At 43.2% G+C, this 26,152-nt stretch overlaps 2 protein-coding genes across 2 annotated transcripts in view; one reads left to right on the top strand and one right to left on the bottom strand.

Annotated features, from left to right (window-relative positions):
* Nucleotides 1-4,588: 4,588 nt before the first annotated feature.
* LOC134182920 (uncharacterized) lies at nt 4,589-8,766 on the top strand. Its single transcript, XM_062650362.1, has 3 exons — nt 4,589-4,698; nt 8,022-8,350; nt 8,450-8,766. The coding sequence occupies exons 1-3, from the start codon at nt 4,589-4,591 to the stop codon at nt 8,764-8,766; spliced, it is 756 nt and encodes a 251-aa protein (XP_062506346.1).
* A 103-nt stretch (nt 8,767-8,869) lies between these two features.
* Nucleotides 8,870-26,152, bottom strand: part of LOC134183168 (splicing factor 3A subunit 2-like) — a 17,971-nt gene continuing 688 nt past the window's right edge. The window contains 7 exon segments of the mRNA XM_062650647.1: nt 8,870-9,220; nt 10,127-10,195; nt 11,955-12,095; nt 21,204-21,253; nt 21,306-21,360; nt 21,806-21,860; nt 21,926-21,972. Coding sequence (XP_062506631.1) covers nt 9,140-9,220; nt 10,127-10,195; nt 11,955-12,095; nt 21,204-21,253; nt 21,306-21,360; nt 21,806-21,860; nt 21,926-21,972 — 498 coding nt within the window. The 3' untranslated portion in view covers nt 8,870-9,139.

Genomic DNA, 26,152 nt, shown 5'->3' with positions numbered 1-26,152 from the left:
TTGCGAAGCGCCACAGTGTACTTCAATTCCAACCCAGAGGACCTCGACATACCCGAACCACGAAATCACGAAGACATCATTGCCCAAGGAAGAGAATGCTTGGCCATACGCCAAAGGATACAGGAAGGAATAATGACAGAAAGAGGTTTAAGAGAATATCAAAAGAAGACTGGAGTCAACGGGCCTACAGTTGTAGCGGCTCTTTCTGGTGTGCGACTTGGTTTGCATGGGAATGTACCAGTAGATTTTATGCACTTACAGCGGAATGTCTCGGTACATTTGTTTCGGTGCCTCACGGGAGATTCTGTCAAAGTCGGGGACCACGTTTTACGAGGAGAACGTGATCACGGACGCTTTCTTGATTTATGGCCATCAAAAGACGATGAAGAGGACGACGTCCAACCTTTGCCAGGGCCTTGGCAACTGACGCCGGAAGAGGTCAGAATTGCCAATGACCGTACGATGTCCATTTGTCTACCGATAGGCTTCGGTTTTAAGTCAGGTTCCTGGTTTACCAATTATCACAAGATACACCGCACCAGCGATTGGCCGACACTAGTCACTACCGGAATCTTAAAATTTTGTCTGCGTGGTCTGCTTGGTGAACGTCAACGACGAGTCTTGTTTCGTCTCCTTGATTGTCTGCGTGATATAGCCGCTTCAGTACATACAGCCGTTTCTTTAGACGCCCTTGAATCATTAATTCATTCATGAAACATTAGCTGAAGTAGAACTGAACTTTCCAGCTTCTTTGCAAGTTGTCGTGTTACATCTTCTTCATCATTCCGTTGTAGCAATACGAAAGTATGGCACTGTATACAGGACATGGATGTTTGGATGTGAAAGATTAATGGGCATGTTAAGTAGGCGTGCCCACAACAAAAGGTTCCCCGAAGCTACAGTCATGGAGACCGTTTCTGTACATAGCACGTGTACATTGCTACGATTGTAGGTACCACCAGACTCGCCGATATATAATATACACCCATTATATCCAAGGGAGTCATTTCAGTTGTTAGGTTTTGAGTCTGACCAAGAAACCGAAGACTTTGATCGGCGATATACGCAGTACATGGTACAACGTGTCACAGGACGAGCATCTGGATATCTCTATGGAGAGTCTCGAGTGGACATACTAGGACATGTCGAGTACGGTCACCTGGTAGATTTCTTTCGAGTATACAACAGAGACTACGGGAATCTCGCTACAAGGTATGAAGAAGAAAAACAACAGGCCAACGACTCGTCTTTTCCGACTATGAGAGAATGGATGCCAGAAGACGCTCTCGGTCTCGACGAGAGTCGAATCAGATTACTGCGTCATGGTCCAGATGTTCAATTCAAATCCTTTCGTCGTACAGCAATTCCTGATGTAGATGTCCCTGGCAACATGCTTCATGTCAGACCAGTCGGAGCGCTGGGCAGAAGTGAAGTTCCAGCCTCTGAGTCGTCGTGGATCGCTGTTCTCATGAGGCAAGCACGAACCGACGAAGAAGAGTCACACTGTGTCTACGTACCAACAGACGATGGACAAGATCCTATTTACGTCTATTTTGCGAGAGTCTTACGACTTGGTGAAGTAGGTTTCTTTCCTGACGAGTCCATTCAAGTGGCGGAAGTTGTTTGGGCCGGGAGAGCTCAGCAAGACACAAAAACTATGTTGTGGAGTATAAACACGAATGATCCAACTAATGTTGATTACACGGAACCATTCGTGCCAATCGATGACATCATCCCCGTAGCAGTGGCTATAGATCCGAGTAGTAACTACATTTGGGTCCTAAAGTGTAGAATTTTTAGGCACCTTGACGCCATTTTGACGTCAGTGTCTGATTGCTTCCTTCTTTCTCCGTCTACGTTTAACGTAAGGTTTCGTTATTAGTGTTCCTCTATCTAGATGGGCTTTGTGGATTTCCTATTCGCTTATTGCTGTTTTAGCTGACATTTTTTGTCGAAACTTGACATTTGGCTTGGATCAGTATCTTTGCGTTGAAGTGGGTTTCAATTTGTTTCGTTAGATAGTACGATGGAAGGTCCCAACACCCTTCCCCAATCAAATTTGGAGCACAGCTCGTTTCCACCTCCACGCGGTGTGCTCTGGATAGTGCCAAGTGAAACGAGAATATATATATATATATATATATATATATATATATATATATATATATATATATATATTATTTTCTATTTTTTCATATTTTTTATAAAATATATCGATTTCAATTGACATAACAAGATAGTGGCTCACTTCGATCGCCAATAAATAATTTTTTTTGATATCACATCTATGTGGGAAAATCTAAGAAGCTATGTTTTGAAACTAAATGTAGTCTTTAATTTACTGCCTGTGCTTGGGTGTGTTTATGGCAACAAAGAGCACCATCAATGCTATTTATAGATAACAGTGTGATAGTTAATGACGCCGCTAAACGCTATCCTAGCGCGGAATGGGTTCATAGAAGGTCGTGGTTCGTCAGATGTTGGGCAAAGGCTTCCTATATCATTTCCTATTACCTAAGTTGACGTCTGACGTCTGTGCTGTGTCGCAGTTTCTATAGCAATGGACCAACAGTTGAACAGCAGCTCTCTACTAGCTAAAAATTATGGGTGAAGCAATATTAGAGCCTCAAAACAACTTGTCTTCGCATTTATCTCTGTTGAGCGTGTGTGAGTCTGCTACACATGCAGAATGACGTCATTTATAACAGAAGTCAGGGTGGCTATTAGATTTCTGTTGAAACTTTTAGATGCATGCAATCTTGTCATTTTTCTGCACTCAGAGACATGCAAACAAATAAACAAACAAACAAACCAATAAACAAACAAACACAACACATGCACACACACACACACACACACACACACACACACACACACACACACACACCACTCATCCACACTGTTTAACACATGCACGTGTGTCACTAATCATCAGAACGCTGTTGTTTAATTAATAGTAAATAAAATACTACGCAATTTGTTAATTAATAACAATGTGCTGAAAATGTTAGAGTCCTCACAAACCTTTGCCCTAGTTTGTACTACCAAATGTCTGGAAGTTCGAGCTGCCGTAAGTGCCGTAAGTAAGAGTGCCGCAATCAACAAAGTACAGTACCTGTCACAATCGTCAATAGTTAGAACCTAGCGCACGCTAAAAGCGTTCATTACCATAACGCCACGCCTACTCTGGATTAGAGTCAATGATAATAATCAATGTTCCTAATTTTGCGTTTCTAATCTAAATTTCATATTTTATGTTCTTAATTTTAAAACTTGTTACTAAGGACATGCGCAGTTAGAAGAAAACGACTTCCGAGGCTTGAGCAAGGACGTCACGGACCGAAATTCCTAAACATTTCTTTTCTTATTTCCTACTTGCGTACACGTATACGCTGATACACACCAAAAAGTAATTGCTAATATATTTGACCATACCCAAAACAGAAGTTACCGCAAATCAACTGCTTGTCAAACAACACTTTTTCATAGCCTCGTCTCCAGACTCACGTGAGCTTGGCAGTGTCCGGTGTAAAATCCGCGGCAGGAACAAATCCGCTGGTACACCAGTTCCCGGCAGGTTAAAAGTATCATACGAGAACCGGACACTGCCAAGCTTAGCCTAGTCCCCACACTCTCTCGCGCTAGCCTTGTCCGGTGCCCGTATAAAAATTGCAGGTGCAAGTCCTGGGGACGAGGCTAACTTTTTCAATGGCCCCAGCAGCTCCATTGGCTGCAACGGGCTTGCACGGTATCAGTGGCGTAGCTACGGAGGGCCCAGGAGGAGCTTAGCCCCTCTAAAAATTTAAGGCGTGGTCTTAATTTTGAGGCGTGGTTCATCTCGGCTAAAGTGTTTGACTGCCCGTACTCTACTTGCAAATAGGTGAATACCGCCAATTGGGCTCATCTAATTGGCTATGACTTTAACAATATTAATGAACACAATTAGCTAATAAGGTCTAAAGCGTTTGGAACGCGAGGCAATACGGGGTGCGAGGAATACGGGGTGGGGGAATACGGGGTGGGGGAATACGGGGTGGGGAATACGGGGTGGGGAATACGGGGTGCGGGAATACGGGGTGCGGGAATACGGGGTGCGAGGAATACGGGGTGCGAGGAATACGGGGTGCGAGGAATACGGAGTGCGAGGAATACGGGGTGCGAGGAATACGGGGTGCGAGGAATACGGGGTGGGAGAATACGGGTGGGAGAATACGGGGTGGGGAATACGGGGTGGGGAATACGGGGTGAGAATTACGGGGTGCCGGAATACGGGGTGCGGGAATACGGGGTGCGAGGAATACGGGGTACGAGGAATACGGGGTGCGAGGAATGCGAGGAATACGAGGAATACGAGGGTGCGAGGAGTACGAGGGTGTGAGGAATACGAGGGTGCGAGGGTGCGGGGAATACGGGGGTGCGTGGAATACGGGGTGCGAGGAATACGGGGTGGGGGAATACGGGGTGGGGAATACGGGGTGGGGAATACGGGGTGAGAAATACGGGGTGCGGGAATACGGGGTGCGGGAATACGGGGTGCGGGAATACGGGGTGCGGGAATACGGGGTGCGAGGAATACGGGGTGCGAGGAATGCGAGGAATACGAGGGTGCGAGGAGTACGAGGGTGTGAGGAATACGAGGGTGCGAGGGTGCGGGGAATACGGGGGTGCGTGGAATACGGGGTGTGAGGAATACGGAGTGTGAGGAATACGGAGTGTGATGTCTCTTCCTGGTTGCTACTATATGTGTTCACCAAAACAATGCACAAAACACATGAAATGATTACCCAAACACAGAAAGACGACTCATCTTGTTTCGATGACGTCATGCAACTCCAAGCCATTCCAGATATCGCTCACTCCGGACTGTATGCGGTCGCTTTAGACGTCAAAAAACAGAAAACAGCACTGAGTACGTTCGCATCCATCCAGTACGTTCGCATTCAGTCTCCGTTGTGACACGAGCGCACAACGCTAGATCGTACGACGTCGATTATGGCTGCATGAAATCGAAGCCTGTCGACGTCAACGTCCCCGCGGCCGCGTTTAATCGCTGCTGTAGACATGCAGATTTCACAAACAGCAACGACTCTAGCTGTAGTTGTTCTCTACGAAACAAGAGAAGCTATCGAGATAGGATTGCATTGCGTGCATACCAGTCTCGTCTTTAGTGAAGCGTTTAAGAAACTAAATCCGGTCTTTAGATAGCCGATTTCTGGCTACGCGGCACACAGCGACATCAAAGGCCGTACTCCAGACCCCATTTCGCCATAGAGGCCGCGGCGGAGAGGGGTCTGGCTACGCGAGACTAGTAATGACTGCGTCTCACGTCTTGCAGATTCGTACGCCTGAGCCATCGAAATTGCTTTATCGAGTCCCAGCTCGGACTAGGCCAACATTTTCTGTTGCACCGCTTCGAAGTAAAGCCCGCAGACAAACTGATCTCTCAGGGCTGTATTGGATAGTCCCGGAAGTCGCATTTCTTTGACAAGCGTCGTAGTTCCGCAAGATAGAAGGCAACGTTTTCGCCTTCCTTCTGGACTCGCTTATAAAATCGGAATCGTTCTGCGATGACGATGGTCTTGGGTTCGCAGTGGTTCTTCATGAGTTCAGTTAGTTCATCAAGCGTCTTGTCCTTCGGCTTCTCCGGTCTCGTTAGGTTAACAATTGCTTAGCAGCCTGTATGTCGTTGCACCAACCGTAGTTAATTAAGAATATTGCCCGCTGCTTGTCGTTGTCAGCTACGTCGTTTGCGGTGCAATACAACTTAAATCGGTCGACATATTCGTCTACGCTGTCTGTTCCAGCTTGAAACTCAGCCTAGAACTCTTGACTGCGCCATATCCTCGTCGCCAATGTTATACCTCGTAAGTTCGGGGTTCGACACAGTAGGCTCAGTACTCGACACAGTGTTAGATTTGCAGCCTAAACTAGCCAACACTCAAGTAAGTCAATAACAAGCTACGCACGCGTACTACGTACACTCTATGTGCATATAGTTAGTGTCAGATGTCAGGGGAGGATAGCCTCGCAAGCCAGGCTCTTCCGCGCAGTCGCTGAGCTAGCCGCACGTGAATCACACGAGGAGGAGCTTTTACCGGAATTGCTCCAGCGCGAGAAGAGCCTGGTCGCTTTCGAGAACGTCATAGTGACGTGGGACCCCCGATCCGGTTTCATAGCTTGATAAAGCTAATTCTATTAGGTAAGCATGTAGGTATGAAAGTTGAGAACACGCGACATCGCTTCACGCACTTGCTTGTTTTTGCACAAAGTACGTAGTTGACATCATCGTTCGCTTCTAGTACGTATGTAGACAGCTCAGCCATGTAATATTCTGCATTGTCACGACTCCATTTCAGCATTCAGTTTCGCCAACAGCACACCGCCGAATCTAGCTCTGCAGCGCGGTAGTTTGAGAAATGAACTCATTGTACGCGGTTAGTGTATCTAGGTAACAGTCAGAGTCCGTGCATTGAAACAAGTCGTACGTAGTACACGTGCAACTACGAGTTAACTCTACACTTCCTGAACATGGTAGGTCCACTGCACTGCTTTCTCATGCCTAGATGTTTCCAGTTCACCGTGAGGAGAGCCAATATCGTACGAAAGTGCTGCTTGCCGAGTCGAACGTACCGTCACATAGACTGCGTTAGCAGTACATCCAATGACGGGTAAAGGTCAACAAGCTCTAGGCCACTGTTTTCATGAACCATTGAGTGAAACTGGGCCGGTAGTTCTCACACCATTTTCCCCACAGACTATAGATGTCAGAGTAGACGCGCAAGAGTGGTGAACAGTTCTACGTCGGTTTCAATTCGCGCAAACCTGCAGATGAGTTCAGTAGAAAGAAACGTTGCTGGAGAGTGTAGGTTCAGCGGACCAGTCCCATGTAGGCCATTCCTACGCTCATTATTCGCCAGCACCTTGTCCATCAACAGCTTCACTGGATTTCGTGTTCACGCGCTCTTCGCGGAGGGCTACCTCTCTGCTTCATGTATCAGCGCAATTACATTAACGAGCTCTTTAGGAAATCGGATTAGCCTTATGCAAGCTATGAAACCGGATCGGGGGTCCCACGTCACTATGACGTTCTCGAAAGCGACCAGGCTCTTCTCGCGCTGGAGCAATTCCGGTAAAAGCTCCTCCTCCTCGTGTGATTCACGTGCGGTTAGCGACTGCGCGGAAGAGCCTGGCTTGCGAGGCTAAGGGGAGGGGCTGACTACGCGAGACTAGGCCTCGTGCGCTTTATATAATTTACTCGACAGATCTAGCTAGGCCCTCCCACTTAATTGGGGACGAGAGAGAAGAGCTGATTAAGTTAAACCAATCGAGGCTATGAGTGACGTTGCAAATTTGTTGAATGCCGTAAATGATCTATTCATTGCCGCTTGGCAATTTGCCGCAGTCTTCTGTAGTAGTTTATACCATCTGGTAACGAATGTAGCCAACCTGATTTTCACTGTGACAATCGCAACGTTCTCCTTCATCATCGAGGCGGTCAGCAATGTTCCTCAGTTTGTGTTCCGTTTTTGGGCGCTTGTGCAACCTGCTTTGGTTTACTTTTTCTCACAGGCCTGCATCCTGTTGTCTTACTCATGGAATTTCATGGGAAAATTAATTACATGGGCGTGGTTTCAGATGTGTGCATTGGCTGCAAATCTAGGAGTAGGTATAGCACAGATTTGGAGCTGGACAATCCAAGCTGCATCATTCGTTGCATCGTTTGTTTCTGCAGCAACTGTCTGGGTTATTTCCACTATGGTCACAGTGACAGGCGAGATCTCTAATATCACAGCAAGATTAATTGCATGGACATGGCTTCAGGTATGTGCAGTGGCTGCAAGTCTAGTATTAGGTTTGTCACAAGTTTGGACCTGGACTGCTCAAGCTGTATCATTTGTTGCATCTCTTGTTTCTTCATCAACTGTTTGGATTCTCTCCTCTATCACCTCAGCGACAAGCCATGTCTGTAATATCAAGACAATTACATGGGTGTGGTATCAGACATGTGAATTGGCTACCAGTGTAGGATTAGCTTTGTCACAGATTTGGAGCTGGACTATCCAAGCTGCATCATTCATTGCATCTTCTGTTTCTTCGACAACTGTTTGGGTTGTTTCCTCTATTGTCTCAGTGACAAGCCATGTTCCTGGTCTTATTCAGGGTTTTTTGGAAAACATCAAAGTTGGTGTCATTTTTATCACTGGCCGTTTTTCAGTGGCACTGTCTTATATCAGGAGTATTTCTTTGTCAACTTTTGAAATCATTGGTGTATTATGGGGCTACTTATGGTCATTTGTGTTAGCTCTGGCATTATCAGCATGGAATGTTTTAGCAATTGTGTGTGCTTCAGGTATTGATCTGATATCTGGCATTTTCAACTTTCTGTTACCTTTTCTACAATTGATATGGCAATTGCTTTCATTGCAGTTTGTTCTGACAATTATTTTAGGTGGAGCAATCATGTATGTACTGATTAATAAACGAATGCCATGGATACAACCTCTTTTACAAAGGGAACAAAATTCTCGAGGAAGACAACAGACTGCTGAGGAAACGAGGACACATCAGAATTCAACTTGCAACCTTGAAAACAATACTTCTGACCAACAGTATTCGCAATGCGTGGTTTGTTGGGATAAGCCGAAGGAAGTTGTACTGCTACCTTGCCGTCATCTCTGTTTATGTATTGAATGTAGTAACCGCATTAGAGACAGGTGTCCAATGTGTAACTTGCGCTTTCGAAACAAGATGCCTGTGTACACTTGAGGAAACACACTAAACATTTGTTGTGGTGAGTTAGCATACATAATGTACATAGATGCAGTCTGTGCAGATTCTTATACTAAGGCTTTTAGCATCCTCATTTTTATGTTTTGAGGGCACAGTAGTTCAGGTGCCGTGGGTAAAGTGCCATTTCACAAAATGATCAAGTACTTCTGAATTTGCAAGCAAGCTCTAGCACTAGTACATGATGTTGTTAAAGGTATTTCATGGTGTAAACCATTCTTGTACACGTTACCTACAACAGTATTAGTATTTATTCTAGAGTTAGAATTATCAATACCGGGTAACCCTACAGTTGTTGACTCAGTCCACAGGCAATCATTACGAATGCACGTGCACATGCAACTGCAGTCAGCTATGTCATTAGAGGCTTGGGTGCAACCAACTGAGACCTTGTCAGATCATCTGGTAACTTGAAATGAAACTGCATGAAAAACTAGAAAAGCAAAACAAATGCACACAATATTATCAGCTTTAGTAAAATCCATTGTCTCTACTTCTCTAAACAAGAGGGTGGCTAGCACTGCTTACAGGTTGCATACAAACCCTTACGAAACTACCCCGAGCACTCGAGAAAAGATTACATCAAGCTCACAAACACTCCAACAGAACTGAACTTAGCCTATAATTGTTAGCAATGCAAAATTAAAAGTACAAAACTATTCCAAACACTTTTACTATAAAGAATCAATCTAACCATAGACTAACAAAGATTTTAGGTCCGTCTTCATTGGGCATACACTACACAGAATATTCACTTTCTGTGGTAGTATGAACGTAGAGTACCACCAAAGTGCCTCTACCTGTGAATCTACCCCCTACCCATGAATCTTCCCATACCTGTAAATATTCCCCTACTCGTGAATCTTCCCCAGCTCATAAATCTGCCCTCCCTATCGCCTGACCTACAGAGTCAATACCATGTAAGCACTCCTAGTGCTTTATTTATCACGTACATAACCACAGCATCACAAGCTCCAATCCACTTTTCACACAAACAGCAAAGTCATCACGATCACAGTCCTTCTCACAGCTCACCCATAGTTGCTCCTTAATGTTTGATATCCACATAGTCTTCTTGATATAATCATGTACCTTGAATATACTTGCCTTTGACAACATAGCAACTTCACCTCATTCACCCATACTCAATTGCTGCATTGAAGCTGCAGCCCACGGGCTCAGAGTAAGCATGCGCAAAAAAAGTGCTTACATGGTTTACATACTGCGTTTATACTTCTATTTTACCCTTCCAAGGTTTGTTCTAGCTGTCCAAGATAGGAGCACTTTTTTGACCACATTTTAATGATATATCCAAGCCAACAAACTTACTCAGTATTACCTGTTTAGTATCTCTGTTCCAATGTGTCCAAAATTTTCCTTCTGATTTGTCTACTTCACGACTAGGAATCTAAAACACATTACAGCTGCTCAGATTTACTTTAAAATCACATAACTAAAAAATGTATAAAACCTCATATTACTAAACCTACAACATTACGATAGTTCGTGTCTGATCATTCCAGGATCCGTTTTCTAGATTTGTCTGTACCTTCAATGACTACACAAAAGCCTCTCCAAAGTAATACCAAGGCAACTAGACAGACACAAAACTAGTCCTAATTCTTAAAATGCGAATAAAGAGCGGGAACCAAACAATAACCTCTATGACTGATGATGTCCATTGTCTCGAAACATGCAGTTTCTGCTATGATAGTCTTCAACACTGGCTAAAGTTGTGCAATGATCATGAAGTGTGAGCGACAAAAGGTAATGACTTGAGCCACAAAAATGATAAATGCCCTGCACACTCTCATCTAGATCCACCACTGCTGTGCAATGTCATTTGATTCTTAGTATGTGCTGATATTAGACATATTAAAGGAGCACTGTCCTAATTGCCCTCGGACTCCAGAATGTCGCACTCACTTGAAAACGGTCAATTTTTCAAGTTTAGTGAATACAGAAAGTTTTGATAAAGGTAAGTAAGGTTAGGTAACTGTAAAGCAAGAATATGAAAAGTGTGGTAGGCTATAACAAAGACGATTGAGTATCATTTGCCCTGATAGGACGTGTTTTGCATCAAGTCACGTGACCTAGATGTTGGTACAGAAGTTCTAGGGAGCAAGATGTTGCATTGCGGTGCAATAAAAGTATCTGGACGACGTCACATGCCATTAAACAAGAAGTGCATCTACATAAGAGAAGAGACTCTCAGAAGGCTGTGACAGATGAAACTGCAGACTTATAGCTTGACGATCGAATTCATGCTGAACCACGTCTCTAGGTAATCAGGTTAGCCTCAATCTATTTACCAGTGTCCTAGCACATGTATAGACGTGATCAGATGCCACCACCTTGACCGTGACGCTGCTGTGCCTAGTCAGCGCTGTCTAAACGTAACACCTGGTTGCCGCCCCGCCCTAGGTAAAGCTTGGAAAGCGTTCAATCTAAAGTGTTTCATTTTGTCAATCCAAACCGCGCAAACAGCATGATGTAGCCCTACAAGTGCACGGCTTGGGCATGGCAGCAAGCATGTGTATAAATTTGGACCGTGCTCCTTTGATATCATGAACATACCAGTATTCATTTCATGTTGAGAAATCACGATGTCCACGTTCTTCCATTTTGGCTTAACAAAAGTAAAAAGTGGCTAACAACTAAGCAGAGTGTAGTCAGTAAAACGTTGATCATGAGCCTGAAACAACACCATCATTGTTCTGCTCTCTTGCTCCTGCAACTAACAAGTTGTTGACTAAATCAACAGTAAAAGTAGCAAATTTCACATGCACAAATGATGTACAATGCAACTGTAACCACAAATAGAGTATTAACAACAACAAAATACCCAATGCAAATTACAGATTCTTGAAACCATGAATGAGTAACATTGTCCAACAGTTGCGAATAGTATTCCGATCAGCACTTTACTTAGTGCTTTACTTAATTAATAAATTTGTGCTATAAATTAAAAGTGATTCCATCTAAAAAGGTGTAATTGTGTTGAGCAATGCCTTGAACAATAAGCAAGCATCTGTATGCAAGAGAAAGAGCAAAAAGGCCGAGACCAGAACAATTTATAATATTTTTAACCTTGTTCATAAACTTGCTCGAACAATTAACAATAAAACCAAACACATTAAATCCAAATGACTTTGCACACGCTGTACCTTGAATCCCATAGTTTCGTAAGGCTCAGCTGCAAACAGAAGGTACTGCCAGTTACGATCAGGAGGTTCTAATCTTTGTTCATATGCTGACATAAACCTGTGTCGAGGAACAACTCCATCACCAATCTCAGGATAGTCAATCTACATAAAACAAAATCTCCATCATGTGTACACACTAGCGCACCCACACCCACACCCACCCACCCACCCACCCACCCACAAACACACACACACACACACACACACACAAATACACACACACACACACACACACACACACACACACACACACACACACACACACACACACACAAACACACACACACACACACACACACACACACACACACACACACACACACACTAATGTAATAAAAATTCAAAAAACATTATACTAATGTTAATTCACTCAACACTGCCCAGTGTCCTTGGCTGTACCATAACACAATAAATACAACCAGTTACATGTGCCTAGCCAAATGGAAAACCTCAAGAATGCAAGGCTAGAACCAACATGCTGCCCCTTACAACTTGAATTCTGTCATAATGTTCTTACCATAAGGCACCATGATAAGTCAGAAAATACAAAAGTCGTCTGGATAATCAAAAGTCCAGATAACTGAGGTTTAGATAATCCAAGGTATAAAATAGTGGCAACCTGCACGCAATCCTTGGTATCGTGTAGATAATGCATAATATGCTGTTTCTAGTATGGCATAACTCTGAGTGGTGCAATGCTAAGCCCAGAGAAGATCTGTACTCACAAGTACCACATGTATAATTTATCAAAGATGACGAGAAACCCTCTAAGTACTAACTTAAGTAGTTGGAAACTATATTCAATTAAGGGCAGTCCATATTTATCAACATTTACAAAAATGAAAACCTTTCATTTGGGGGTGGGGTAAATGGCCGTTTCGTTCCGTAAACCAGAAGTAAAAATGGCGTTATGGACAACTTAACAAGTGCTTTGCAAGTACACTGTACTCCTGAGGAACAACAAAGTGTACAATGACCAGGTAGAGAAACGCTCAATAATTGACCGCAGATAAGACTATGACATGTACAGGTCATATTTGCAAGACGGCAGTTAGGTGGCAACTGTCTCTTCTCAGTAGAGAAAGCACTGTCGCTCGGCCTGCCATATACGTAAAACCCACAAATGACTATAAGAAGGTGGTGGAAGTGTTGCGACAGACGACCTCCAGACGACAGGGGCATTGTGTTAGGGACGAACATCCTACAGTAACAGTACGTACATATTGTCTTTAAGATTTCATGTAGGTGAGTGACATCACAGAGATTGAAAAGTGCAGACATCAACAGTTTTGTTTTCTTGGTGGGATAAGTTACAGTACACCTTCGATTATCCAAACATTGATTATCCAAACAAATTCTGTGTCCCCGACTTGTTGCGTTCCCGGATAAAGGAACTATAATATATTTCACTTCGTACGACTACGCTGTAGGTACAGCCTCTCACAAACGAGTGAATACATAACAGAGGACATAATAATCTAATAAACAGGCAGCTGTTGATGACTCTTCTAATGACATGAATGTACATTAAGTGTGGAAACAGATTGTGGTCTTGTACAGTGGAGGAAAATTAGTTGATATTTATAGTCTCGTCCCCAGACTCACGTGAACTTGGCAGCGTGCCATTCCTGTATTACACTTTCAACATCCCTTGGCAATGTCTGATTCCCGTATTACACTTTCAACCTCCACAGACACTCGATATCCGGACGTCTAACCTGTCTCCGGAGAAGTCCGGATAATCGATGGTGTACTGTAAAGTCCGTCCCAGCTAACTTCAACCCCGGAAGCCACTTGTGAGAGGGCACTTTGTAACTAGATTAAGACATAGTACACTGAGAGCGTTATCAACAAACAGTTTAGCGTGCCAATAGAATGACTGCATGCATTTCTAGAGACTACATAGAAATAGCAACCACAACCAGCATTGACTACATGACACACTGATAGTCTAAAAGTCAAAACATTTGGGACTTTTTACTCTGTACGTGTAGGAGAAGATTTCCCAAAGCTTTTGACACGTTTAGACTATTATCAATAACATTGCCAGCTAGATACGTTTACAGCTGTTACCCCTCAGATAGCTAAACATTTCAAGGTGTTATTACCTCTAATTATATTCGGACTGTCCATTGGTCAGCTCCTTGATGCAATAATTAATATATAGGAAATTACCACGATATCTATCTGAAAAGAACGGCACCAATGAGAGCTTCAAAGTAATGATGTTAGTAGCACATTGCTGCGGTTTTCCTAATGGGAGTTATTGCACTTTTTCTAGGGTTTAAGTTAGCTGGGACTGACTTTAGTATAGTGGATCTGGGTAAAAACAAAAAAATTCTTTTTTCTGTAAAACGTCAATAATACGGATGACCCTTAGTGTAAATTCTGCCAAACATGTAAATATAAAAACAACACCCTCGATTATATATATATATATATATATATATATTTATATTTAGTTAGTTTTTATTTATTGCCGAGCATAGGGAGGCTTCTAATTCGATTTGCACAGAAAGGGGCGTGGTCCTATAGGCTATCATCAAGCTCTCCGTATGTATAGATGTGTGTGTGGTGCTGTGGCTCAATTGGTTAGAGAGTGCGTTTGGAGAATAGAAACATCCGAAACCTTGCAGGGTTGCAAATTCAAGTCACAGTGATGGCGAGTTATGGCATAATTTCCTTAAGCAATAAACTATAATAGCTATATATTATTATATATGTTATTTCCATAAACAATAAGCTATAAATACGTACGTATTGTCTAGCTAGGGCGCACCTGGTCTTTGACTGGGGTGGACATGACCGCTGGCTTGGCAGTAACATCATGCAGCAGACGGGTAATTGTGGGACTTGGTGTCCAGCCCCAGAGCTGCACCATACTCTGTGCCCCTGGATGACTCTGGACACTGAGCTCCAAGTAGATTGTAGTGCTGGCCCTTAAGCCTCCACGTAGCCCATGGAGGCCATGTCTCTAGAGGCAAGAGAAGCTATCTCCATGACATCGAACGACATGGAGAGCTTAACATTTGTCCATTTTTTGTGTGTACACACGAACCTCAAATTTCTCCTCCCCATGACCACGTTTCATTATAAGACCTACTTCAAAATCGTTTCCGTGTCCGACTACAGATCAGTATAGGAACAATTAGTGCAAGTGACCAAACAGCGACGAAAACACCTCATAAAGTTCCAACCGAGAAACACTTTCAGAAGCTGACTGATAACCAGTATGCCAACTACAGTCAACTATTCACACGTCCCGTACTACCATATGATCAATCCTTAGCCTCGACACTAGACCTCCCTTTGCTTTCGGTGGTCCGACCGCGCAAGGATAGCAACGGGGCTGTATCACGTGATGTTCTTTCCGAAAAGCAAAGGGAGGCCTAGTAACTCATTATGTCAAGTGACAACTTAACTAATTATGTCATTAGGAAAACCCACCCTTTGTCGGTTTGTTTCATATTGCTAAAGACTTGCAAAAAGAGATCAGATGTGTTTTCGTTTACAGCAGGTATACCATCATACCAACGGTGTTGGAACGGAAAGGCGCGAAATACAGTCAGTAACTATGCATGCTGGCCTTTGCGATGCTGCTTACTGTTTAGTTAGCGTAAAGAAACGAGCGCAAAGACTGTACGGCCATGTCGCACGCAAAAAGACAACGTGCAGACTCTGTCCTCTCTTGTCGTTGACTAGAAGACTACGCAATACCGATTAGGCTACTGTAAATGTATGCCTTTGTCTTAAACTATCATCGCGCTCCCAGAATCGATCGAAAGCCATTGCGACTACGCGTGAAATTTCTACGTGGCTGATGTCAGCTTGAAGCTACTCCAGAAGCAATCGCTGCACGCGACTAAAGTGATACCTTCACTCGCTGCGATGTAGGGAGAACACTGGAATTGTTTGCAACCTACAAATGCGCCCAAACGATATTCTTGGGTCGGTACACAATCTGTTGTAGCACACTAAATGACACCTGTGAGGTGGGCGATTGTTTACTGATCTCCACATGTCTCAGAGGAAATAATCAGGAAGTAACTCAAATGTGATTTACAGTCGACCAATCATCATTTGCAAAATAGATCAGGTGACAAGCTAGCTTGTCACGTGACATAATGAGTTACTAGGCCTCCCTTTGCTTTTCGGAGAGAACATCACGTGATACAGTCCCGTTGCTATCCTCGTGCGGTCGGACCACCGAAAGCGAAGGGAGGCCTAGTGTCAAGGCTAATCAATCCTTACTACTCTGTGCTGTATCTAACACTGCAGATAGTCAATGCTTGCCTATATCAATTTATATGTCAACAAATATACCATACCACTGTCGCTACAACAGAACTGAGTGCATACTTTTACTGTACACAGCATTTCAATTGTCTTGATCACGATCGGAAACGATGACTATACCCACCAGGCTTAGATACGTAATCTAAACTACTAGGAAGGGTGCTTGTTTACTTCCATGACAGGGTTTCAGGAGGCGGTCAGAAAACTCTGTTGCGATGTGCTACTCACCAATACGAGGCACCACCTACAGATACCATACAACTAGTTTATTTATTCATTTACTTATCTTTACTTAGACAAACATACACCGGTACACATGTACCCACCACTGCGGGTACACTCAAAACTATTTACTCACATACAGGAAAGTCCCAACTCAAAACATCGTCCTTTCTGCAAGCATGCAGCTAGAAATCATTCTAGCATTATAAAGCAATAATGTTATAGAAAGCTGCTCTAACAAATTCTTGCAAGTCTTCCAGAAAGAAACAGCTAGCACAGCACATACTTTCAAAGCTATTGATTTCAACATTTCTAAACTATCTGGTGACCAAAGTCCAAGCGTTTCCACTACCAACAGGTAGAAAACCACAGGCAGAAGTCGTTCTTGCATTGTGACGATCATTTTTGTCCATCTCAGCTGCTTCTGCCACAATACCTGATGTTCCAGCAACTCGAGAGATGAATGATGGTTGCAACGTGTTTCTTACTGTGATGTCAAAGTATCCAGGTCATCCATTCAAGAAATTAGGATGGAAAACATCCTCTAGCCAGTACTTGGGTTCAGCCTAGTCTCATCCCTAGACGCACGTGAGCCTGGCAGTGTCTGGTTCCAGTATGACACTTTCAACCTCCCGAGTCTGGACTCACCGCACCTACTTTCACACACTTACTTCACTAAGTGTCACCCCAGTCATAGCCTTGGCACCCCACATGACTAAATACTACCTAAGCCACAAACTCAATTAGCTTATATCTATGTAATGTGTGACCCAGCAGATTGTGTATCACGCCCAAAGCCTCCAAACAGCGCATGGTGACTCTCCACTGTGAGTGATTCACCAAATTCACGCTCTCCAAATTCTCAAGATGACTTCAGCATGTGGAAAGGTGAGTGTATTCCTATGTTACTGTCCTACTCGTGTAGACTGGCGAGCCTGCCAAGTCTAGTTACAGCAATCTGGACTTCGTGTTAGTTCACTCATTGTTTATGCGAACACAGATGTCTTTTCCCCCTAGGATGGCCCTGGAGACTTCAAGTTTACCCTCCCGAAAGTCATCATAATTGAAAACACGAAGAGCGAACTGCTATTCCACGTCAATATGTCTCTCGTTACCATTGCGCGCCCTACTGGCCTTTACAACAGAGTCTGCGCACTAGCAAGGGCTGTGCAGATAGCGGATGTGCGACAAAACAACGAGTAAACTACACGCAAAAGTCCGGATCGCTGTAGCTAGACTTGGCAGGCTCACCAGTCTACATGAGTAGGACAATAACTTAGAAATACACTCACCTTTCCACCTGCTGAAGTTGTCTTGAGAATTTGGAGAGCGTGAACTTGATGAATGAAGAAGCACTTGAAGTGCAAACCCTCGGCCGGTATGCACCTTGAAGGTAAATTAGTCGCGCTATGACAAAATCGTATGACAGAATGGTATGATGTGGGTAATAAATAAGAAGCATTATTGAAATGGCAAAGGTCGACCTTGAGGTAAGTCACGTGACTGGCTGCTACCGTGTACAACGGATAGCTACGCAGTCCGTCAGCCAACGTCCCGTAGGACATCGCTTCTATTTTTTACAACCTTCGCTCGTCGGTTCTTTGTGCAGGTGATAGTTTGTGCAGCTTTTGAGGTCGTAACTATGGATGGTTTTAGGCGTGGCATAGGTACCAGAGCCAAAACAAAATTAGATGTGGGAACGTTACAAATGCAGCTAGATTAGCTAGGCGTTGTTTCTAGATGCATGTTACAAATATAGTTGTTTCCAAATGATGGAACAAGGCAAATGTTACAAGTCGGAGCGCCTCGACGCTAGGCCGGCTGGCAATCTTCACCTTACGTGATGAAGTAATGGGCGTGATCATTGTTCTGTTTGTTGGTGGGAAACCTAGGTTACAAATGGAGACCAAACAAGCAGCTCACCACTGATTTTCCAGCTCACAAGAATGTAAATGTCTCGTTCTTTGTGCAGCTTCTCTAGGCATCTTGTTGTTTCTGCGGCTTCTCTAGCTAGACGTCGCCTACTGTTGTAATGAGGTGACCCCAGAGCCAAAACAAAACATCAATATGGGAAAACATGCACGTGCACATGTAGATTAGCTAGGCGTCTGTTCGCTCTGACTTTGGATACCGTAAAACAGAAATGAATAGAGACGCACTAGCGTACTTACAGGTCGGCTGAGCCGCTTTGTCCCACAAACAGACGCTGTCATGGACAATGCACGTTCTCCTTCGCAAATTCCCGTCAAACACCAAATTTCTGTTGAAGACGACACTAGTGATCGTTGCAACAACACCACGGCCGCTCAGCCATGCACACCCAAAATTAAGGTGGCAGACTGCAGAACCACTATGCAGAAACACTGTGGAACAAGCAAAATGTTACAAGTCAGGTACAGCTACACACCTCGCCCTGGTTGTTGTTGGGGAAACATACACGTAGAAATGTATGTGCTAAACCCCTAGAGCAAAGGACTAAACACCATGTACAGGACGGACGCCCGATGGCCAAATTCTCGTTAGCAGCTACCAAACAAAGCAAGGTGGAGCCTCATGATCACGTTCGTCTATTGGTCAGTAATGACACCACTTCTCGTCTATTGGTCGGAATAGCTTCATTTGCATCTCCACTAACCAACTATATATACGGTCGATGGGTCGTACAGTCATCGACCGACTACTATACCCTCCACCCGGAAATCCGGGCCTCGGGTAATCACTCACCGTAGAGAGTCACCATGCACTGTTAGGAGGCTTGGGTGTGATACACAATCTGCTGGGTCACACATTAGATAGATATAAGCTAATTGAGTTTGTGACGTCAGTATTTAGTCACGTGGGGTGCCAAGGCTATGACTGGGGGTGAGACTTAGTGAAGTGTGTGAAAGTAGGCGCGGTGAGTCCAGGCTCACGGAAGGCTGAAAGTGTCATACAGGAACCAGACACTGCCAGGCAACGTAAGTTTGGGGACGAGGGTAGGTTCACTCAAGCTTCACTGTTCTTTTACAACTTGTTTTGAATCAATAAGAGTGATTGCCAAATAGTCTCACGCAAAGCGTTATGACGATTCAAACGATGTGGACCGTGACCATGCCCAACAAGGTGATCTCGATATGAGTCTAGTGGCTGACCACATTCTAATGTTGTTTGGTGGGAAAGGAAACAAAGGCAGAAACAGCAAAGCCGACTAGCCAAGCGACACAACACTTCCACAACAGCAATGGGTCGAATACCACCTGACTTCTCTTGGAGAGCAGCCAATGAGGCACCAGACAAAAAGGGAGGAAATGCTGCGATCAAGTTTTCCAGACAACAAAAGACACATCAATCATGTTAGATTCTCCAAACAGGACTGCACTTCTGGACGTCTTCAAAAGTTCTTTTGGGACGATGCAATTTTTGCTGATTGAACCTGCCTCCATTCGTGCACGAATCTCTCGACAACGACGCATCGGATGCGTATCTCCATAAATGGTGAGTCACTGTGACACCAAATCTTGCTTGCATACGTCGAATCGATCAAGCTCAACAGTAAAGGGGCCATCGTCTTGCGGAGTTCTCTTGGGATGACGCAATTTCTTGCTGATTGAACCTGCCTCCATTCGTGCACGAATTTCTCAAAAATGACACATCAGATCTCCACCAAATTTAAACTGTCCATTCCTAACCTCGGACAGTATGAACGGAGCATGTTGTTACTACCAGCAACGTCAATAAAAGCAAAATATTTTGGACTGTATCCGAGTCTTTAAAAACTATGCGTACCTTAGTTTTCCTGTGTGTACGCACATCAAATAGTTGTCACGTTTGCTACACTTCTTTCCTACAACGGCAGCAATGTCTTCAAACTGACAACATCCAACAAGACGGTCGAAATAGCAAAATGAGGCGTGACTGGTTATATATATGGGGAACAGACTATCCGGGTGAGTAAATAACTGCACATGACTTCTACTTTTCTGTTGAACAGATATCTAACTCTGACTGGATTTCTCAGGAACGAAACACTCAGTTACATTTTGTTTGTTTCCAACGAGATATTAACTAATTAGCACCATCCAGTTCATATGAACACACGACAAGATCAGTCCCGTGTAGATCAACTATACATGTCGCCGTCCTTCGCAACGCTCCAGCGATCAAAGATTTCTTGCCGATTGAAAAAACTTTTACATTTGCACCGAATCCAACCTATATAAGTATATACACGTTTCCAGAACGGGACCCTCGGTTACAGTTTCATTTGTCTTCAACTGAATATTCACTAACAATCAATAATGTAGATCAGCCCGGGCGAAGAACGGGCTACTCAGCTAGTAAACAGTACGTACAAGACTGCAGTGTCCAATTCTCTCCACTACAAAAACTGGTCTTACTGATGACTAGTGTTAATGGGTCCAATGGTAACCTTGTAAATTGATCATTCCAATCATTGAGTCAGATAATATGTCTAATGTCCAACAGCTATTTTCCACACTAGACACACCCAATCAAACAAAAACACAAACACAAACAAACAAGTATTCTATGCCAACCCAACTGACTAGCAACCAATCACCTTACACACCAAAGAACATCTAAAGTATCACCGTTATGCTAAAAGTGCAAGCCCTTTAATTAACACACAAGCTGTGTAAAGAAAGGAAACACTACTATCTCTCCAACATGTTCAAATTCATAAAATTCTCTCACCTGGAACAAGAGACTGTGCTGCCGAGTTTCAGGATTTCTCTGTTTTGTTACTAAAAATGAGTCGTAGTATTGCAAACATCACTCACTACATGTTAAAATTACCTTTATATCCTGGACGACCTATTTTCACAAAATGCTTATACTCAACCCGTGGTCTCTCCTGCAAAAAAGGAACCATTACATTTGTTCCAAAACTTACAAGCACTCAATTTGACAAAGAAAATAACCAACAAACAGTAGCACAGTCAAAAAGTTTAAAGGCTAAAGTAGCACAACAAGCTGTATCAACTGCTGAGTCTCAAACCACCATTTGACCATAGAATGCATAACACATAGCAGAAAATAGTTGGTTTAACTACTGTGTCTTCAAAAAATGATACAAATACAGTTTGCCTTGCAAGCAGAAACAGAAGAATAACAGATGAGTTGACAAATGGGCACTCAAACACATTTTCAGCCACCACACATCATAACAAATGCTGTCGTGTACACTTCAGTCAAACTACTAATGCAACTTAGAAAAATAAGCAAGATACCACTAGAAAATATAGTCAATCTTCTAAAATCGAAAATGTCATTAAAATCTACATGATATTTATAACTTACTGTTTGTGGCTGATTGGTGCATCTTTTGCATCTCTGGCTGTACGGCGTGCTCTATCAATGTATCAACATTACATTTATATTTCACTAATACATTGTAAATTAAATTTGTGACTTACAAGTTAGCCTGATGTCGTTTGCCTTGTGTATGTGCCAAATAGCTACCCTATATGTAAAAACAAAATCCTCCACATCTTAGTCTGAATCAGATGTTAGTAAAGACTTCAAAACATAACACAAATAATAGAATAAACATACAATTAATGGGCACCTAGACAAACAAGAAGACAGACCAACAGATATACAAACAAATAGACAAAGACAACAAATGTAAACCAGCACACAAAGAAACAACAGAAAAATACTTTAAACAGGGTGGAATGGTAGTGCTTGCCTTCTTGCTTAATCTGAATTCTATTTAGTAGTTATATTAATTGAATTGGGCAAATATTCCAGTCCTGACCTAACACCATAGTTGTACAGCCCCAACACTAGGCCTTCCTATGCTTTCGGTGGTCCTTCCATGCGAGGATAGCAATGGGGCGGTATCATGTGATGTTGCCTCCGTAAAGCAAAAGAAGGCCTAGTAACTCTTTATGTCATTAGACAACTTAACTAATTATGTCATTAGGAAAGCCCACCCTTTGTTGGTTTGTTTCATATTGCTAATGGTTTGGAAAAAGAGATCATGTGTGTTTTCATTTACAGCAGGGTATGCCCGTCATACCAAAGGTATTGGAATGGAAAGGCGCGAAATGCAGTCAGTAACTACTCTCTGTTCGCGTTGACCTTGTGCTTTGAAATCGGTAATAACTTCTGCGCAATAGGGCAGACAGTGACGATCTTGGTATCGTTCAAAACTGCAAGTTCCCGGATTTTCTACAGTTAGGGTAACGATGGCGTATGTATTACACAGGCGGTTTGATAAGGCTTTTGCATATCAAGAGTCGTTAGGGTTCTTAACTAATTAAGAAGGTTTGGTCTTACAACAAGAATGCTGCTAATAGAGGAAGTAGCCAATTAGCAAGGTCACTAAACGACCCACTGCCTTGACATCAACTTACAGTTGCTCTTGTTTCGTAAGTAGTCGCTTGATATTTCTGACTCCTCTTCTCGTTCTGCTTCGTCTTGATAGCCTGCGACTTTCTCTACTGTTACCGAACATCTTTGTATTGTAATATGACCTCTAGAATGTACAGTCAATGGGATATCACTTAACATCTGAGTGTGGTAAACAAATACAGCTGCATCATTAGTCACTTCCGAGCACAAAGTCAACGTGAACAGAGAGTATGCATGCTGGCCTTTGCGACGCTGCTTACTGTTTAGTTAGTGTAGAGAAATGAGCGCAAAGACTGTACAGCATGTCGCGTGCAAAAAGGCAATGCGCAGACTCTGTCCTCTCTTGTCGTTGACTAGAAGACAACGCAACAGCGATTAGGCTACTGTACATGTACGCTTTAGTTGTAAACTATCATCGCGCTCCCAGAATCGATCGAAAGCAATTGCAACCACGCCTGAAATTTCTGTGTGGCTGATGTCAGCTTGAAGCTACTCCAGAATCAACCACTGCACGCGACTAAAAGAAATACCTACCCTCGCTGCGATGTAGGGAAAATACTTCAACTATTTGTAACCTGCAAACGTGCCCAAACGATATTCTTCAGTCGGTACACGTCTGGCACACAAGCTGTTGTAGCACACTAATAAATGACACCTGTGACATGGGCGATTGTTTTACTGATTTCTGCAAAATACATCAGGTGTCACGAAACATAATGAGTAACTAGGCCTCCCTTCGTCTTACAGAGACAACATCACGTGATACCGCCCCGTTGCTATCCTCGCGTGGAAAGACCACCGAAAGCAAAGAAAGGCCTAGTGTCGAGGCTAATAGTTGTACACGTAGCAAAATCCTAAACTCAAACAGATGCCACATATACAAACAAAAGATGAGTCTCTGCTGACAATACTCAACTGCCCCACTGTAATGTGACTGTCTAAGTCTCTTGAACTACTAAAGACAAAAGAGAAGTCCAACGGAGAGAAAAAGAGAAACAGCATAAAAGCAAGCTTTCCCCAACAGTATACACCATCAGTAAAGCATTTGGTCATTAGGAATCAAGTTCTTCACAACAATGGCAAAAAAGTAAACGATAAGAAAATCAGCAAAGCCGAAAGGTCACTACTAAATGAACAGCCATTTCAGTGATACTCCAGAAATGTGACTATCTGGTTATCAGCCACTGTTCAAATGAAACCAGAGTAACTCTTCGTTACTTTTCATTCTTCTAGGGCTCAGAACTCAACATCATCTTTGAGTACTTGTGTACCGTAAGTAGTTCTGAAGTCAAGTACAGGGTTCAAAACTACGGTCGCCAAGTCACCATATGGCGACCACTTCTAGGTGGTTGGCAACTAAACGATCAGTGTGGTCGCCAATTTGGCGACTAGAAATATTTGGTAGTTTTTAGTCTTTTGTTGCAGCTGCTCTGCTCAACAGATACCGTACTGACGTGATTAATACCCCAGGCCTCGAGTAAAGTCCCATCCCCACCTTTGGTCCAGGTCCTAAGATTTTCACATTTTTTTGTTCTTTAATTAATTAATTGGTGCTAATTGGCGCTTTCTATATAGACTAGCTTCTTTAATTGCCTAAGCATTTGGCAACATGTTCTAGGCAGCTATGCCCAAGAGATATCATAGCTTCACTGTTGAATACAAGATCAGCATTGTTGAATGGCATCAAGGCAATGGCTTGGTGGTGTCAAAAACTGCCAACCAATTTAGCATTGACAGGAAGTGTGTGCGGGACTGGAATGCAAAGTACGAAGAGCTAAAGCAACACGAAGCAACTCCAAAAGGAAAGAAAGCAAGAAAAATGCACGATGGACGTGAACCATTAAGTGTACAGCTTGATGACCGGGTGTTTGACTTTTTGCGAGAGGCTAAACTTTGACCTGGCAGTTTCTAACGTCGCACTGATAGACAAAGCAAAGCGAGTTGCTGCAGAACTAAACATTGTAGGATTTAAAGCAAGCAATGGATGGCTTGTCAGGTGGAAGTAATGCTAACATAGAACTATTGCGCAAAACGAATAAGTCTCAAGCCCTTCCAGAGCATTATCAAGATGACCTTCTTGGATTTTGCCGACAAATTATCCGGTTGCATGAGACACATGACAGGTGGTTAATTACTTGTCAATTGATTAAGTTAATTACTTCCGCCAATTAACACCTCCAGATGTCAGGTTTTGAGTAAAGTCCCATTCCCTAGTTTACCTTTGATGCTAGCCAACCATGGGGGTGGGGTATTAATCACGTCGGTACCGTAGTATGTTTTGCATTATAATATGTTGTCACTTTCTAAGTCTACCATTTAGTGGCACAGTGCGAAGTAGGCCGTCTACTTAGCACCTTCGTACATATCGAATAACAACACATCACCTAGCAATCTATTGCGAGTTGTTGCTATTCTCTGGTTAACCATCATTTTTATGGACTTTACTGCCTGCACCAATCTCATTGGTCTCTGCCATCAGCTCCAGATAAACCCAACTAAAGACCTGCAGGCGCGTATAATTTTTCAAACAATCGTGGTCACTCCTATTCTTCATACGATACACCAGTAAAATCCAAGTCAACAGCTCTATCATCGATGAGACGCCACTGCGCAGCAGCTTCTCCCGAATGAAGCACGAAATCTGCAGTCAATCCTAGTTGAAGGTAACAGCAACTGCTTATTTAGATCCTTTTCTACGCTGTTCAAAGGAACAAAGAATCTGACCATCTTGAATTAAGACAAATGAAAACTATTACGTAGATCTTTGCAAACGGCAGGCGTCAGAAGAGGCAAAACAAACAGCTCTTTCCACAGCAAGCTGCCTGAGTGTCTTTCTATGAGAAGAACTACCAGGTATGTCCAGGAGCTCATACATCTCCTAGTGCTACTAGGAAAGTCTGTTCAGACAAAAGATTCTGCATGTCCAGTTCTGAAATCTAGATGTTAAATGATGGCATAAGCTATTGAAGCGCTACAATATCAAAAAAATTTTATCACTTGTGTTCCAGAAATTACCACAGCTAGCCATACGACAGGTGGGGTTACAAGCAGTAACCAAATGTACTGTTCTCAACAACAATAGTGGCACAGAGTCATAAGAGAAGAAACGCTCATGTCTTATTGGATGGATTGCCAGGATGTCGATGTGATGACAAACCACATTTTTGTTTGGCTGTAGCTATACAATTAGTTGAAAGTTAGAATACAATATGAATACTAATAGTGTTACATAGAAAGAATCCAAAGCATACTACTGTAGATTGATGTGTTTACTTGCTATCTAC

Source organism: Corticium candelabrum, chromosome 8 (assembly GCF_963422355.1).
Source record: "Corticium candelabrum chromosome 8, ooCorCand1.1, whole genome shotgun sequence".
Classification (NCBI taxonomy): Eukaryota; Metazoa; Porifera; class Homoscleromorpha; order Homosclerophorida; family Plakinidae; genus Corticium; species Corticium candelabrum.
This window is presented reverse-complemented; position numbering and strand designations above follow the sequence as displayed.